Below are 17091 nucleotides of genomic sequence, written 5' to 3'. Positions count from 1 at the left end.
CCAGCTTCCGGCAGGCCCACATGCTAATATTAATATCCAGAGAGACCTGGGTTTTATATGATTGCTTAGAGGTTTTGTTTTAGGACAAAAATCTTGTGCCCTCAAGACTCACTCAGATTGACACCGAGAGCAAGCTCACAGCATCGAAGATTGCATTGTGATTTCACTCAAAAATCTTCCTTTGTAATTGGATCTTTGAGCGCCACTTAACCATGGTTCAAAATCAGTGATCTACTTAGTGAGTTATGTGTAGCAGATAATTGTCACTAGGCAAAATGATCAACAAAACAAGATTTATTAAGCATATAAGTCATACAAATAGTTACAAAAGAATTGGTCAAAGTTTTAGCATAATTGGCATATATGATTGCTTGGAAACTAATTGAATAGCAGGTATAATCTTGCTGCTACTAGTATTACAATTTTATAGTGTTCTTTGTGTTGGCACTTCCACCATTACTCTCACGAATATTCACAATGGCTAGTGACCTAGTATTTTTGACAACTAGGTCATTAAGTCGCATTACATGTTAAATTCTAATTACTAAAAGTAGATAAACAATTGTGAGATGTGTCTATGAAAAGAGAGGTCAGTGGGTACAGATAAATTAAAGGAGGGGGGAGTAGGATTACCTTTGAGTGGTCGGGTTTGGTTTGTTTTGTTCTAAAAAAGGCTAGTCAACTTACCCACAAATTTCCATTCTTCTTCAACACTTCTGGCTTCGACTCTTTGCTCCATAAATACAGTTTTGGGGATACCTGTTCAATTGACAAGATCTGCGATCTTCCTCGGTTTTCTTTATCTGGCGCTCTTCAAGGCTCTGCTGACTACACTTGGCTCTAGAAAATCTCTCCAAACTCCGTAACCTCTCAACTCTAACCAGCGACTACCAAATCTCTTCTCACAACTCTGAACGCTCCAAAATCTAGCCAAAGACTCCCTTACAACTCCGAATCCTTCAAAATCTACCCAAAGACTCCTCGTTTTTTATCACCTTTTCATTGGGTCCTTGAGGTTGTCACAGACATTCTCTCAGCTATGCCAGACAAGCTGTTCTTGCTACCTGGGAGTCTAAAACGCTGATGGAACTGATATTCGGGTGACACTTAAGTCAAGTGGACCCAATTTTGGCGAAGTCCGGACGGTCTATGACAGCCAAATCCTCTGCTTGCACCTTCACGATGGTGGGACTGTTAGTAATCCTGGGTATAACCTCCATGCACAAGTACATGGTGGGTGACCACCCAGGTGTGAACCAACGTAAGCAGGGGTCGAGGTGTGGCGCCCACACCACATGGAGGAACGCCGCCCCTCTATGTTACCAGGCAGTACAAGGTGGCAGATGACTCTCATCAACCGGTGAAATACCACCACTTTGCTTATTGGAGGCTTGAAGTGGTGGAACCCATGTTTAGTCTCTAGAGCTAAGTTCCGGCCAACCCTTCCCTATCTCTTGCATCATGCAGTATGATTGATGATTTTTGAGGTTATGATGAATGTCGTGGGGAGATCCAATATTCCTTACATTTCGAGGGTACAGCTATAAAACGGTGTTCGCAGGCCGGCCGCTAGATAGTACACCGGACCAAACCTATTGGTAACTCTCTAGGAGGCTTCCGGATCAGCTAGTGTATAATCTTGCTACCTCTACTCTGCCAGATAGTGACTGGAGGGAGTCCGAGTAGTGTGTATGCGGGGAGCATTGTCGAGGCCACGTTATGTCAAGGATCTGGGTATATTCTTACCACATGTACGCCATATCCAAAAATTTCATTACTTCATACAGCATGTCCCACCCACTTTTTCTTACTATTGAATACACCATGAATTGTCAAAATAATAGAGCAAGCTTATCTGCGAAAAGACCTAAACCTCCCAAGGACTTCCTAATTCATTTCACAAATATACGTGGTCTCAATTCCAATCTCAACGATGTCCATTTCCACTTGCAGTCTTCCAAACCCCATGTACTTTTTCTGACTGAATCTCAGTTATCAGTTGATTCAACTACTGCTCATCTCAAATGTCCAAATTATTTGCTGTATGATTCCTTTCGCCTCAAAGGTGGTACTTGTGCATATGTCTGTTCTGATATTCCCTGTCAGAGACTTGCAGTTTGGAATCTCCTCTCTTTGATCTTCTCTGGCTTAAAATCTCTCTACCTCATTGTGTCAAATTCATCTGTTGTCTCTACCGTTCTCCCAACTCCACTAATCACTTGGAGCTCTTTGACTTCCTCTCTTTGCAACGTGACTTTCTCCAGTCCAACTTTCCTAACAGTGAGGTAATTTTCCTTGGTGATTTTAACGTTCACAACTCCAGCTGGCTTCCGTTTTCTAGTTACACCGACCCAGCAGGTCGAGATGCTGAGGCTTTTGCAATTACTAATGACCTAGCACAGATTGTTCATTTACCTACAAGAATACCGGACAATCCTAATCATACAGCCAATACGCTTGATCTTTTTCTCACAAACAACCCTTCTAAGTACAAGGTCGAAGTGAGAGGTCCTTTAGGCACTTCAGATCACAACTTGGTGATTGTCTCTTCTCCAATGGAACCTTTATCTCATGGCTATTCCCAACCTCGTATTGTTTGGCATTACAAGAATGCAAAATGGGATGACCTGCGAGACTTCTTTTCCTTGGTCTGATTACTGTTTCAAAACTTCTGATGTCAACGTTTGCTCAGATCGTGTCAGTGAAATTATTCTTGCAGGAATGGAATCCTTTATCCCACACTCCACTTTAAAATCTCGTCCTTTATCTAAACCTTGGTTCTCCAACAAATGTGCTAAGGCTGTCCAAGAGAAGAATGTTGCATATCGTAATTGGCGTGTTTCTAATTCTTCAGTTTCATTTTCTGCCTACACCAAAGCTCGCAACAATTGTAAAGCAGTTATTAATCAGTCCAAACTAGAGTTTGAACAGGCTAAGAGTAGAAAACTTGCTTCTTGCCCTAATGGTAGCCGAGCATTCTGGTCTCTTGCCAAAGCTATTGGCCGCAACTTTTGTCCATCTCTGCTCCCACCTCTGTCCAAACCAGATGGTTCTGTTGTCACTTCAGCCAAGGATAAAGCTGACCTGCTAGCATCCCATTTTTCTTCCAGCTCATGTATTAATGATCTTGGTAAAACACCTCCCACCATTCCTAACACGCTCCATTCAATGCCTTCTGTGGTCTTCTGTCAAAAGGATATCAGAAGGATTTTGATGAATCTTGATGCTAAGAAAGCTCCAGGTCCTGATGGTATTTCTCCACTTGTTCTCAAAACCTGTGCTCCTGAACCTACTCCTATTCTTTGTCGCCTTTTTTCACTTTCTTATTCCAAAGGTGTTTTTCCTTCTGCTTGGAAATTTGCTCATATCCAGCCAGTTCCTAAAAAGGGTGACAAATCCCTCCCATCCAATTATCGTCCCATTGCAATTACTTCTACTCTTTCTAAAGTAATGGAGAAATCAATTAACCGGCAACTCTTAAACTACCTAGAAACCTTCCGTCTGATCAACGATCACCAGTATGGATTCCGTCAGTGTCGATCCACTGGTGATATTCTGGCTTATGTTACCCATTTATGGACTAATTCAATGGAAAGGTTCGGTGAAACACAAGTAGTTGCTCTTGACATCTCAAAGGCTTTTGATCTTGTTTGTAATAAAGGTCTTCTAAACAAGATTCCATCTTATGGTTTGCCAACTGTTTTTTGTAATTGATTATGTAGTTTTCTCTCTGATTGCTCACTGAGGGTGATGGTAGATGGCTCTCTGTCTTCTAACTTTTCCATTAATGCCAGTGTCCCCCAAGGTTCAGTTCTTTCCCCCACTCTTTTCCTCTTGTATATTAATGACCTTCTTTCATTGACTGGAAATCCTATCCATAGTTTTGCTGATGATAGCACATTGCATTCCACTTTCCATTTTGAGAAACCTTTGCTCTGCTCAATCAGCTTCAACTTCTCGAAAATCTGCTACCAGTTCCTTAAATGCTGATCTCCAGGTAATTCTCCAGTGGGGCAAAGACAACTTAGTTGATTTCAACCCTTCTAAAACTCAGTCCTGTCTTATATCTCGCAAAAAGGATTCTTCTGCTGCTATGCTTATCTTTAGTGACACTCCGATTTCTAGGCAAAATGATATATCTCTTTTGGGGATTACCCTGACTTCTAATCTCTCTTGGCACAAGCACATTACAAATATTGCTTCCTCTGCATCTAAAAAACTTGGTTTTCTCTTTCGCTCTCGGCGTTACTTTTCTTCCAAACAGCTGCTCACTCTGTATAAATCGCAAATCCGCCCTTCCATGGAATATTGTTCCCACATCTGGGGTGGTGCCCCCAAAACCTCTCTCAGGCTTCTTGATTCCATTCAGAAGAGGGCAGTTAGGTTAATTAATGATTCATCTCTAACAGAGTCTCTCCACTCGCTTTCTCATAGACATACTGTTTCTGCTGCATGCCTCTTCTACAGATACTTCCATGGGCACTGTTCTTCTGAATTGGCTTCTATAATTCCCGCTCTCTCTTTCAAAACAGTCCGAACACGTGCCGCCACCATTCAACATCCATTTACTGTCCAGCTTCAAACCCACAGAACCAAATTTTCATCTTCCTCATTTATTCATTCAACTGCCGTTTTCTGGAACAACCTTCCTTCATACGTATTTCCTGAAAATTACAATGTACAGAAGTTCAAGTCCAATGTCAACAAATATCTTCTTTCGTCTTTTCAACCTCCAACCCAAGCACGGTACTAAGTACTATAGGTTCTAATACCTCTCGTGTTTGGGGTTCTCATAAAAAAAAAAAAAAAATATATATATATATATATATATACCTCTGCATCCCCCTTCCTAAGTTTCTGATGACCTGTTCCGGTTTCACGGGTTAATCATGTGGGGCAAAGGATTACGCTTGGGGACTGTCAACTTTTGGGATTTGACACTAGTAAAAATGATATGTTATATGTAGAAGGGAAATCTCATATTTGTGTAGGGCAGTTTCTCTTGTTTTACAATCGCGGTCAATGAACATAAATCGATACACTTTTACATACACAATTTCGAAATGACAGTCAATGTGTTTATTGGATTCGATTGCGTAAGAAATCATGTCTCTTGTTCTGCTTACTCACCTTTCTCTGACAAAAGGCACGTTCTCCTTTCGTCGTTCTTGGGGCTATTACGTGTTTGCTGCCTGCCTGCTACTATCGGGAGAAGGATCTGACGTCACTAATTGACTGGACGCTTAACGGAGGTATAATGTTTCAACGACCACATCCCCTGAGGCAGTGCTGGTTGCACGTGCGAAAACGAAAGTGAAACGCGGCTAATTCCGATGGAATGACGCTACTTTAGTTATACAGGCCGTGGAAAAAGTATAGGGCACTTTGAGGAATAAATGCTTCTTAAAAGCGAGCAAAAGGGATAAAAATGATAGCATTTTTATAGTTTTTTGGTAGTGACCTCCAGAAATGTGCTTTAGTAAAATGTGAGCTCGCGCGGGGTGATAATAGTGAGTTTTCACCTTAACCCTGAAGTTCTTTACAGAAAATTCATTTTGACCATTATCATGGTGCCGACTGAGAGAAGTGGCAGCTAATAATCAAGTATCACTCTGAATTCAGATTTGTCAATAATAATATAGTAGCAATATGTTATTAGTCGTTCCTGAGTTACATAAAACTCGACGAAGTAAGAAGTCCTGGAACGTATCTCTTACGTATGTCGGGGACTTCTGTATGTTTGGATTAACCAGGATTTGTTTTTTACCATCTATCCCGGAAAATCAAGAGTCTACTGTATTTATAGGGTTTCTAGTTTCCAAGGAAACTAGAAAGGTGCCTCTTTAAGGCAGGATTCAGTAAGGCACTGGGCATATTATTCCAAAGATGTTTTATATCCTAAGATAGAAATCTAAATAGCTTCAAGGGGTGGGTCAAGGTAGTAAACTGTAGAAGATTACTCAGTCTTAACTGTGTCTGTAGTAATGTCAAGAGTGTTGTCAATAAAATGGCTGAATTTTAACTTCTTTAGGACAACTAATGCTGATATAATAGGGCTAATGGAAACATGGGGCCACCTGGAAATTGGAGATCAGTTCCATCACAGTATGTATAATGTATTTAGGGAAGATAGAAAGGATGGAAGGATCATACTTCTTATCAAAAACAACCTGAGTGTGAAAAGAGCTTTTGCAGAGTCTGAAGTTATGTCTGCCAGCATAGAATCTGTGTGGTGCGAGTTGTTGGAAGCAAAGATATAACGAGAGTGGGAGTAATCTACAGACCAGAATGTTGTGAAGAGTACGATGAGAGTCTCTACATGCAGATGGAATGGGCAAGCAAGCATGAATGTCTTATTATGGGTAACTTTAATATGCCCCAGATTTATTGCAATAAGTGAGTGGGAAACTCACCATGGGGAAACATTTTTTTAAAAATAAACTTGATGATTATTATTTGTACTAGCATGTTAGAGAAAGTACTAGGGGTGAGAATATTCTTGACCTCATCATTACTAATGAATCAGATGACGTCACAGGGCTTAAAGTACAGGAACTAGCCAGGAAGTGATCATGTAATCATCAGTTGTAAGTGAAAAAAGATGTTTCAGTAGCTAAATGTAAAGGCACAGGTTTTAACTTCAGGAGAGTGGACTTTGACAGTTTAAGGTGCTATATGGTATCTACGAATTGGGTAGATTGCTGAGGGAGGGCAACTACATTTGAATTATGGAATACTCTTAAAGCAAAAATTGCAGAATCCATGAATACATACATTAAGAAAATATTGTAGGAGGTGAACAGTGAAATGGATGACTGCAGAGCTGGCCAGTCAAATAGAGCAGAAAAAAGATAGCATGGGACAGTTACAGTGCAATGAAAAGTACTGAAGCCTATAACAGGTACAAGTTGATCTGTAACAGTACCACAAATAAAGTTAGGGAGGCCAGAGCTGCATAGGAGAAAGTAGTAGTAGTGGAAAGTAGCATCAGCCAAAAAATAACAAAAAAAAACCCCCACACTTCACCCATACCCACTGAGAATTTGTCTAGTTCTCGAATTTATTCAAATCACCCACTTTCACAACAGATGGAAGCCTATTCCAGCAATCAACCACCCACTGGCTGAAGGCAAACTTCTGCACATCTATTCTGCAGCCGTCCTTCCTCAAATTTATGCCCCCTCATACGTGTAGTCTCAGCAAGAGGAAGAATGTTATTCGCATTCAGCTTACTCAATCCATTCAACACCTCAGTCTGAAGAACTGAAGCCTTTCTAGGGAGAAACCTCAGTTTTGTGAGTTGAAAATGTATTGAAACCAGATGTGTTCTTTGTGGCTTGAGATATTTTAGATTTTGAAAGGCTTTAGTAAATTACTTAATATTATGTAATAGGGATATCTTTTTACTTTTGCTGGTGGCACAAACTAGAGCCCCCTGCATTTAAATTAAGGAAGGTAGTTATAGACTACATGAGAAATTATTTTTTTCCCATAGGGTTTATTAACTGTTAGAATAAACTGTCACCTAATCACTGAAAAACTAGAGAACATATATAAAATTAAAGGATTAGTGAATAAAATAGAACTAAGTGACTTTTTTTCTATTTTTATTATTTTTTTTAAATATCAGATGATGCTGAAAAAGCCTGTTCTTTGCATTAATTTGCCTTCATTAATATCAGTACCAATGTGAAGAATTCCAATTAGCTGAATTTTTCATGAAATTGTAGAGCACAAAAATTAGATGCTACATGCAGCCAAGCCACACTAGGCACACACCACCCTAGGATATGAGAAAAGATCTCTCGAATAGCTAAGGGCCACCAGGTCCAAATGTATTTCACAGGAACAAGAAATTAAAATAGATTTTCAGAGTCACTTCACTGCAACAACAAGAAATTTGTGATATGCTGTGACTGCTAGTGTGCACTAGCAGCCCCAATCCTACTGCAGACTCCAGGTCAGAATTGAGATGCATGCCACTAGATAGCCCTGTAAATATTGGTGCGTGTGGGGAAGTAACATGTTTCACTAATGAAAGAATAGGAATGGGGGAGAGTACCCCCATCCCCCTGTAGTTAGTTTAAAGTTAAGGTTTATATTTTCATTGTTTAGGTCCTTTCAATACTTTGACAATTTTTTATTAATACGCACAGCACAGTGCTTTTCTTACTCTGTTTAATTCTATTTTTATTTAGTTTAATTTTATTCTTAATTGTCACTAATAACATGGTTACATATTTTTATATTTTGTTAATAATAAAATTGAGTTGGATATGGTCATGAAGATATTCATGAATAGTGGATAATGGGAGACAGTAGAATTTAATCACCATTTATATTATTGCTTATCTTGCTGCTGAAATATATTTTTAAATTTTGGTTTCTAGGACTTCCATCTAAAATCCTACCATGTCTCACCATAGTGATGATGCAATGCTTATTGCCTCAAGTGATAGTTTTTGGGAACCTGGGAATTATAAGAGGACTACAAAGCATATTGAAGATGGCTTTCGATTGTCAAATGATATGATACAATTGATTCAGGAGAGAAGTGAAATTGAGAAAAACTATGCAAAAAGTATGAAAAATTGGGCAAAGAAGTGGAATGATTTAATCGAAAAGGGTGAGTGAACATAAGAAAATTTCTGTATGACCAGAAAATGATACTATATAAGTACTATATATATATAAACATATATATATATAGTACTTATATAGTATCATTACTTATATAGATTCAGGGTAAAATACTGAAGGAAAATAATTATTTTGAAATATTAAAGTGAAAAAAAAAAAAAAAATAGCCATGATTGATTTTTGTCTCACTTTGTTAAAGCTCATTCCGAGACAGGGTAATGCTAAAATAAAATCACTGTCACAGTATGTTAAGGGGTTAAAACATTTAAAAATTGGTATTTTTTTTTTGGACTTTTGCACTATGTACTTGTACATAGTGCAAAACTTGTATATGTATTGATCTTCTAACTTCTCTTAGTTTTTCCATATCACTGATTTCATGTGTCTTTTGTTTAAATGGTTTTCAATTAAGTTTTCTTTTCTTCTGGATTTTAATTAAGTATGTGTATTAATTTTTATATTTTTAGATATGTGGATATATATTATTTTTTTTATGAAAAGCACTATTAGGAGACCCTGCTTATGAATATTAAATGAGAATATTAAACGTGCTCAGTAACACTTTCAGTTTCTCTTGTTTGGGCAGTAGCAGTGCAGAAGGGGCTTAGAGGGGAACAGGTATTCTGTGTGTTATCAGACACTCAGTCTAAAACACTGATGGATCCAATATCTTTCTATTACAGAAGTTTTAGGAGAAGTCCGGTTGGCCTGCCTCCCTAAAATCCACTCGTGCACACCTTCTCGATGGTAAGCCCTGTTACGTCACTTAGGTGGCAACGAACGTGTAGAGTGGTTCTCTTCAAGACGCCTGGTCAGCGTGAAGAGGAAAGGACCAAACCCTCCAGCACATGACAGCACGACAAAACAAATGGCCCTCAGTCCCCAGCAGCTTTCACTCTCCCTCTTACAGCAGCAAGAGGATCAGAGTGGAAGCAGAGGGTGCCAAGAATCTCTGGATATGACCAGGCTGCCATGCACGGAAACTGAACTTGGCCTGTTACAACGTAAGATCATTCATTGGTGAAGACAGGATATTAGAGCTGGAAAAGGAATTAGAAAATGTGAATTGGAATATCATCGGTTTCGCTGAATCTATAAGTTTATGAAGTGGAAATCTGCTGTACACTAATGAAAACAGTGAAAGGAGCGAAGATGGAGTTGGCTTTCTGGTCCATAAAGATATAAAAAACAACATTTTGGAATTCAAAAGTACATCACCAAGGGTGTCAAGGCTAATAATCAGGATTTCTAAGAGGTACAAGTTAAAGGTTATAATGATTTATGCACCAACATCGAGCCATGATGATGAAGAGGTTGAAGAAATGTACAACGAAATTGAGTCTTCTAGATGAGCAGAAAACCCACTACACTATCATTATGGGGGACTTCAATGCTAAGATTGGAAAAAGACAAAACAGTGCAGAAAGGGGAACTATAGGAAATTTTGGAATTGGTGAAAGAAATGAAAGAGGTGAAAGACTTCTGGAATTTGCAGAATCTCAAGGACTGTCAGTAATGAACACTTTTTTCAAGAAAAGGGTGAACAGAAAGTGGACATGGAAGAGTCCAAATGGATTAACAACTAATGAAATGGACTTCATCCTCACTAACAGAAGATATATTGTGAATGATGTTACCATCCTGAACGAGGTAAATGTTGGAAGTGATCACAGAATGGTAAGATGCACACTTGATATAGATGTAAGAAAAGAAAGGAAAAAACTGACTTGAGTAAATAATATGAAGATCTTTGAGATAACAGAAGAGGAGAAAAAGCAGTATGTACTGGAAGTTAAGAACAAGTTTGAGTTTCTGCAGACTGCTCAGGACCTAGATATCAACAAGGAATATTACAAGTTTCTGAAAGTGATAAAGCCCAAAGAAACCTATAGGTAAAAAGAAATCCAAAGAAGAAAAAATTAGTCAAGAAACACTTGTCATGATGAACCGAAGGTGACAAATGAAGAGCAAGATAAACACTGACAAGGAGAAAATTGAGTATACTGAGTTATGCAAAGCCATTAGACAGAGACTCAGAGAGGATATAAGAAATTTTAACACAAGAAAAGTAGAACAAGCATTAAAGGAAAACAAAGGATTTAAATCAGCAGTCATGAGCAGTAATACAGAAAGACAAATGATACTGAAACTGAAGAATAGCGATGGTGTACTTATGAATAGCAAAGAAGGCATAATTCAAATAGCAGAAGACTACTGTAAAGAGTTATACAAGGAGCGAGGGAATGATGCCAGCAGTGGGGAAGATGGATTGCAGATTAGTAACACATATGACATACCTGATGAGGTGGAACGTGTGTTGAAGAAAATTACGAATCAGAAAGCCCCGGGGGAAGATGAAGTTACTGTTGAGTTGTTAAAATTGGGAGGAAGAGACATGACACAAAAACTGGCAAAACTCTTCACAAAATGCACTAGAAAAGGTGTGACACCTAAGGAGTGGAATAATACAATTATAATTTTGCTGCATAAGAAAGGAGATAAATCAGAAATTGGAAATTATAGACCAATTAGCTTGTTAACTCACATCTACAAGTTGTTCACAAGGGTCATTACTAACAGATTAGAAAGAATACTTGATGAGAATCAACCGAAAGAGCAAGCTGGCTTTAGGACAGGATTCTCAACTATGGATCACCTTCACGTAATATCGCAGCTAATGGAGAAAGCAAATGAATATAAAACACCATTATGCCTGGCATTTGTGGATTATGAAAAGGCATTTGACTCCAAAGAGCATAAGGCAATGTTTCGGGCACTGGAAAGACAAGGCATAGATACCTCATATACTATGATTTTGAAGAAAATATATGAGAACGCTACCTCCTTTATTAGACTAGACAAAGACAGTAGCAAATTTAACATTGAGAAAGTAGTGCGACAAGGAGACACAATATTTCCGAAGTTGTTTACTGCTGCCCTTCAGGAAGCTTTCAGAAGATTAGACTGGTCGCAGAAAGGAGTCAATGTGAATGGAGAGTACCTAAACCATTTATGACCTGCAGATGATATTGTGGTCATAAGCCTCGATCCCAAAGAATTAGAGGAAAATCTTAATCAGTTATGCAGAGTTAGTAAGGATTTTGGACTAAAGATGAATATGGCTAAAACAAAAGTAATGATGAACAAGTATGCCCCAGAAAGGTGGAGTGTTATACTTATTTGGAACAAGTTATCAGCTGTAATAATGATAAATGGCTGGAAGTCAAGAGAAGAATAAATTTTGGATGGATAGCATTCAGGAAATATAGTCACATACTGAGGAGCAATATCCCAGTTTGTTTGAAACGTAAAATAATGAACCAATGTATACTCCCCACCATGACTTATGGAAGTGAAACTTGGGCACTCACCAAAAGAATGGAAGAGAAGCTGAGAACTTCACAGTGAAGAATGGAACGAAATTATATTGGGAATCAGACTGCTAGATAAGAAAAGAAACACATGGTTTAGGCAGCAAACTCAAGTAAAGGAAATACTTGTCAAAACTAAAGAACTAAAATGGTCTTGGGCACAACACATAGCTCGAAGACATGATGACAGATGGGCTAAAAAAATAACAGATGGTACCCAAGAGGAGCTAGAAGAAAACCTAAAAGACAACAGCGGAGATGGATAAATAAAATTCATGAGTTTGTGGGTAGTAAATGGATGGCCATTGCACAAAACAGAAGGAACTGGAAAGTTGCTGGAGAGGCCTTCATCCTGCAGTGGATTGAAAATGGCTGATGATGATGATGATTGCAAAAGGTTTTATATGATTTATTGAGTTGTAAATGGTTAACTTTCCTAATTATGTGCTTTTAAAAGTATTTTTTTAAATGCACAGCTTGCCTGAGGATTGATTTGTTTTTGTGTGTTATTTTGTACAGTTGCAATAGCTGCTGTACAAAGATGCCATTCCAAGTCTTGGAATACATAGATGCCAAGTCAGACACTTGCTTGGGTTGGTCAGCAATTGCATTATTCCCACTAAATACCCTGCAGATTATTCATTAAACAGTAAATGGCTGCATTAATAATAAGGATATTTAATAGTAGTTGATTTGTATGTAAAATGTGGTAGTCACTTTCTTCTTTTCTGAGGAGAAAGAATACACAGATGCCAACTCTCTAGATTTACAGTGGAGAATCAAACTTTTTGATTCAGTTTGAGCCCTTCCCTTCTCCTTCTTACTGTGATACTAGAATTGGTGCCAATGAGTTTGTCTTTTTGCCAAAACACTGTTTTTCTCCATCTTTTTTCTTTTTGCTAAAATTAGTAAAACTCCATTAAAATCTGAATTTTTACAAAATTATGTGATTTTTTTTTTTTTCTGTATTTTTATTAAACAATATGGCTGTGATTAAACACCTGAGAATAACTTGCTGTAATTGTTCAGCTAACCATTAAAAAAAAAAATAATAAAATAATAATGATTAAAAAAAGAAAAGAAGCACATTTATTCTCCAGGCTATTATTTCCAATGCAGAGCATGCATTGTAGCCTGTGGATAATATTCTTCCTCAATTTAGAAAGCAAGCAATAAAAATTAATATAAAGATTTTATTAAAAACTAATATAATTAATGATTTATTTTCAAAGAAAATAATTACGCATTTTCTACTCTTAACTCGCATTGCTGATAGTATTAGCCATATAGTGCAAGAAAGCCACAGGCTTTTGTTGCACCAGCCAAAAAAAAGTGTAAAAGTAGACAATAAAATAGACAAATTATGTGCTTCCTTTCTCACAGAGGTAACTATCCAGTTAACCTTTCAATTTCTTCAAACTGTCAGCCTTTAACCACTTATGGAGGCAACTTTTTCCAGTTATCAACAACTCACTGGCTAAAAGAACACCTACAATCTAGTCTAAATCTTTTCCTCCTATAATTTGAATTTATGGCCCCTGGACATTAAACCTGGTGGCCTAATTAATTAGGTCACCGAGATGTTAAATTTTTTAGATATTACCTGGTCTTGGCGCATTATAGCCTTAGTTGCTAGTGCGCCAATAAAACCCAAATCAATCAATCAATCAAACATTAAACCTGATATATCTTCATCAATATCATTGATAAATATACAAAACAACAATGAACTTAACACCGAAACCCTGAGGAACTCCATTAATAAAATTTGTCCACGAAGAGCAGTATCCATTGATTACCACTCTCTGTCGTCGCCCACTCAACCATCCATACCAAGGTTGGCAGGATTGTTAACGATAGTAAAGACAGTACGCTACTGCAACAGGATCTAGAAACGTTGAGCAGATGGGTTGAGAGGTGGAAACTGAAGTTTAACATTGACAAACATTGCTGCCCTTCTGTGTTACCAGGCAATACTAGGTGGTAGATGACTCATCAACCAGTGCGATACCACCACTTTGCTTATTGGAGGTGTGAAGTGGTGGAACCCATGTTTAGTCTGCAGAGCTTAGTTCAAGTCAACCCTTCCCCATCTCTTCCATCATGTAGTATGGCTGATGACTTTTGAGGTTATGATGAACATCATGGCAAGATCCAATCTTCCTTACATTTCAAGGGTACATCTCTAAAATGGTGTTCGCAGGCCTGCCACTAGTTAGTACACCAGACCGAACCTATTGTTAACTCTTTAGGAGGCTTCCGGATCAGCTAGTGTATAATCTTGCTAATCTACTCTGCCAGATAGTGACTGGAGCAAGTCCAAGTAGTGTATATGCAGGGGGCATTGTAGAGGCCACGTTATGTCAAGGATCTGGGTATATTCTTACCATGTGTATGCCATATCCAAAAATTTCATTACTTCATACAGCATGTCCCCCCCCCCCACACTTTTTCTTACTATTGAATACACCATGAATTTTCAAAGTAATAGAGCTAAGCTTATCTGTGAAAAGATATAAACCTCCCAAACACTTCCTAATTCATTTCACAAATATACATGCTCTCGATTCTAATCTCAACGATGTCCATTTCCACTTGCAGTCTGCCAAACCCCATGTACTTTTTCTGGTAGCCGAGCATTCTGGTATCTTGGCAAAGCTATTGACCGCGACTTTTGCCCATCTCTGCTCCTACCTCTGTCAGAACCAGATGGTTCTGTTGTCACTTCAACCAAGGATAAAGCTAACCTGCTAGCATCCCATATTTCTTCCAACTCATGTATTAATGATCTTGGTAAAACACCTCCCACCATTCCCAACATGCTCCATTCATTGCCTCCTGTGGTCTTCCTTCAAAAGGATTTTGGAAGGATTTTGACGAATCTTGATGCAAAGAAAGCTCCAGTTCCTGATGGTATTTCTCAACTTGTTCTCAAAACCTTTCTTATTCCAAAGGTGTTTTTCGTTCTGCTTGAAAATTTGATCATATTCAGCCAGTTCCTAAAAAGGGTGACAAATCCCTCTCATCCAATTATCGTCCCATTGCAATTACTTCTACTCTTTGTAAAATAATGGAGAAATCAATTAACCGCCAACTCTTAAACTACCTAGAAACCTTCCGTCTGATCTACGATCGCCAGTATAGATTCCATCAGTGTCGATCCACTGGTGATATTCTAGCTTGTGTTACCCATTTATGGACTAATTCAATGGAAAGGTTCAGTGAAACACAAGTAGTTGCTCTTGACATCTCAAAGGCTTTCGATCTTGTTTGTAATAAAGGTCTTCTAAACAAGATTCCATCTTATGGTTTGCCAACTGTTTTTTGTAATTGATTATGTAGTTTTCTCTCTGATTGCTCACTGAGGGTGATGGTAGATGGCTCTCTGTCTTCTAACTTTTCCATTAATGCCAGTGTCCCCCAAGGTTCAGTTCTTTCCCCCACTCTTTTCCTCTTGTATATTAATGACCTTCTTTCATTGACTGGAAATCCTATCCATAGTTTTGCTGATGATAGCACATTGCATTCCACTTTCCATTTTGAGAAACCTTTGCTCTGCTCAATCAGCTTCAACTTCTCGAAAATCTGCTACCAGTTCCTTAAATGCTGTTCTCCAGTGGGGCAAAGACAACTTAGTTGATTTCAATCCGTCTAAAACTCAGTCTTGTCTTATATCTCACAAAAAGGATTCTTCTGCTCCTATGCTTATCTTTGGTGCCACTCTGATTTCTAGGCAAAATGATATATCTCTTTTGGATATTACCCTGAGTTCTAATCTCTCTCTTGGCACAAGCACATTACAAATATTGCTTCCTCTGCATCTAAAAAACTTGGTTTTCTCTTTCGCTCTCGGTGTTACTTTTCTTCCAAACAGCTGTTCACTCTGTACAAATCCCAACTCCACCGCACCATGGAATATTGTTCCCACATCGGGGTGGTGCCCCCCAAAACCTCTCTCAGGCTCCTTGATTCCGTTCAGAAGAGGACGGTTAGGTTAATTAATGATTCATCTCTAACAGCATCTCTCCACTCGCTGTCTCATAGACATACTGTTTCTGCTGCATGCCTCTTCTACAGATATTTCCATCGGCACTGTTCTTCTGAATTGGCTTCTTTAATTCCCGCTCTCTCTCTCTCTCTCTCTCTCTCTCTCTCTCTCTCTCTCTCTCTCTCTCTTTCAAAACAGTCCGAACATGTGCTGCCACCAGCCAACATCCATTTACTGTCCAATTTCAAACTCACAGGACCAACTTTTCATCTTCCTTGTTTATTCATTCAACTGCCATTTTCTGGAACAACCTTCCTTCATATGGATTTCCTGAAAATTACAGTCTACAGAAGTTCAAGTCCAATGTCAACAAATATCTTCTTTCATCTTCTCAACCTCCAACCCAAGCACGGTACTAAGTACTATAGGTTCTAATACCTCTCGTGTTTGGGGTTTGCATTAAAAAAAAAAAAAAAACTTCTTGGTATTATTTTGTTGAGGTTGTCCTTTTGCTATTACTTGGTTATCGATTTGTAAGGGTTAGTCTGGTTATAGCTTCTCGTTCCTGTTGGAGGCCATCTTTATTGCAGATCCGGCAAACACTTAAGATGAAAGATTTCAGTACTCCAACTTTAGTTGAGTGAGGATGGTGTGATTTATAATTCAGTATAATCCCTGAATATGTCGATAGGGGAAACTCTACTTCTCCTTCAATGGATTGTTCTATTCACTGGCAGGCCTTAGCATGGGAAATGCCCTTTCTTCATTCATGGCAGAAATATTCATGACCCACATGGAAAATGAATTCTTAGAAAAACAATCCCTTTAACCAAAGTTCTAGAGTAGATACTTAGATGACATAATTGCCATCTGAAACCATGAATCTGAAGAGCTGCAAAAATTTATGATGCATGCAACAAGTACCACCAGAAGATAAAGTTCATTAATAAATATAGCAAACAACAGTGGACCCAGCACTGAGCTCTGGGGAGCTCCACTAATAACATTAGTCCATGAAGAACAATTTCATTTAATAAGCACTCTCTTCTTCCAACCATTTCTTTATCCATTGCAGTAACTTGCCCTTAATGC

The 17091-nt window shown here is 38.4% G+C and overlaps 1 protein-coding gene across 14 annotated transcripts in view; it reads left to right on the top strand.

Annotated features, from left to right (window-relative positions):
• Window positions 1-17091, top strand: part of Synd (protein kinase C and casein kinase substrate in neurons protein Synd) — a 262630-nt gene that overhangs the window by 128515 nt on the left and 117024 nt on the right. For all 14 annotated transcript variants that reach the window (XM_090383311.1, XM_090383314.1, XM_090383317.1 and 11 more), the window contains one exon: window positions 8391-8626. In XM_090383311.1, coding sequence (XP_090239437.1) covers window positions 8413-8626 — 214 coding nt within the window. In that variant the 5' untranslated portion in view covers window positions 8391-8412. The remainder of the gene's footprint in view (window positions 1-8390; window positions 8627-17091) is intronic.

Source organism: Mastigoproctus giganteus, chromosome 10 (genome assembly GCF_048544385.1).
Source record: "Mastigoproctus giganteus isolate SK-2022 chromosome 10, ASM4854438v1, whole genome shotgun sequence".
Taxonomy (NCBI): domain Eukaryota; kingdom Metazoa; phylum Arthropoda; class Arachnida; order Uropygi; family Thelyphonidae; genus Mastigoproctus; species Mastigoproctus giganteus.
Note: the sequence above shows the minus strand (reverse complement) of the source record. Positions and strands in the feature narration are given on the sequence as shown.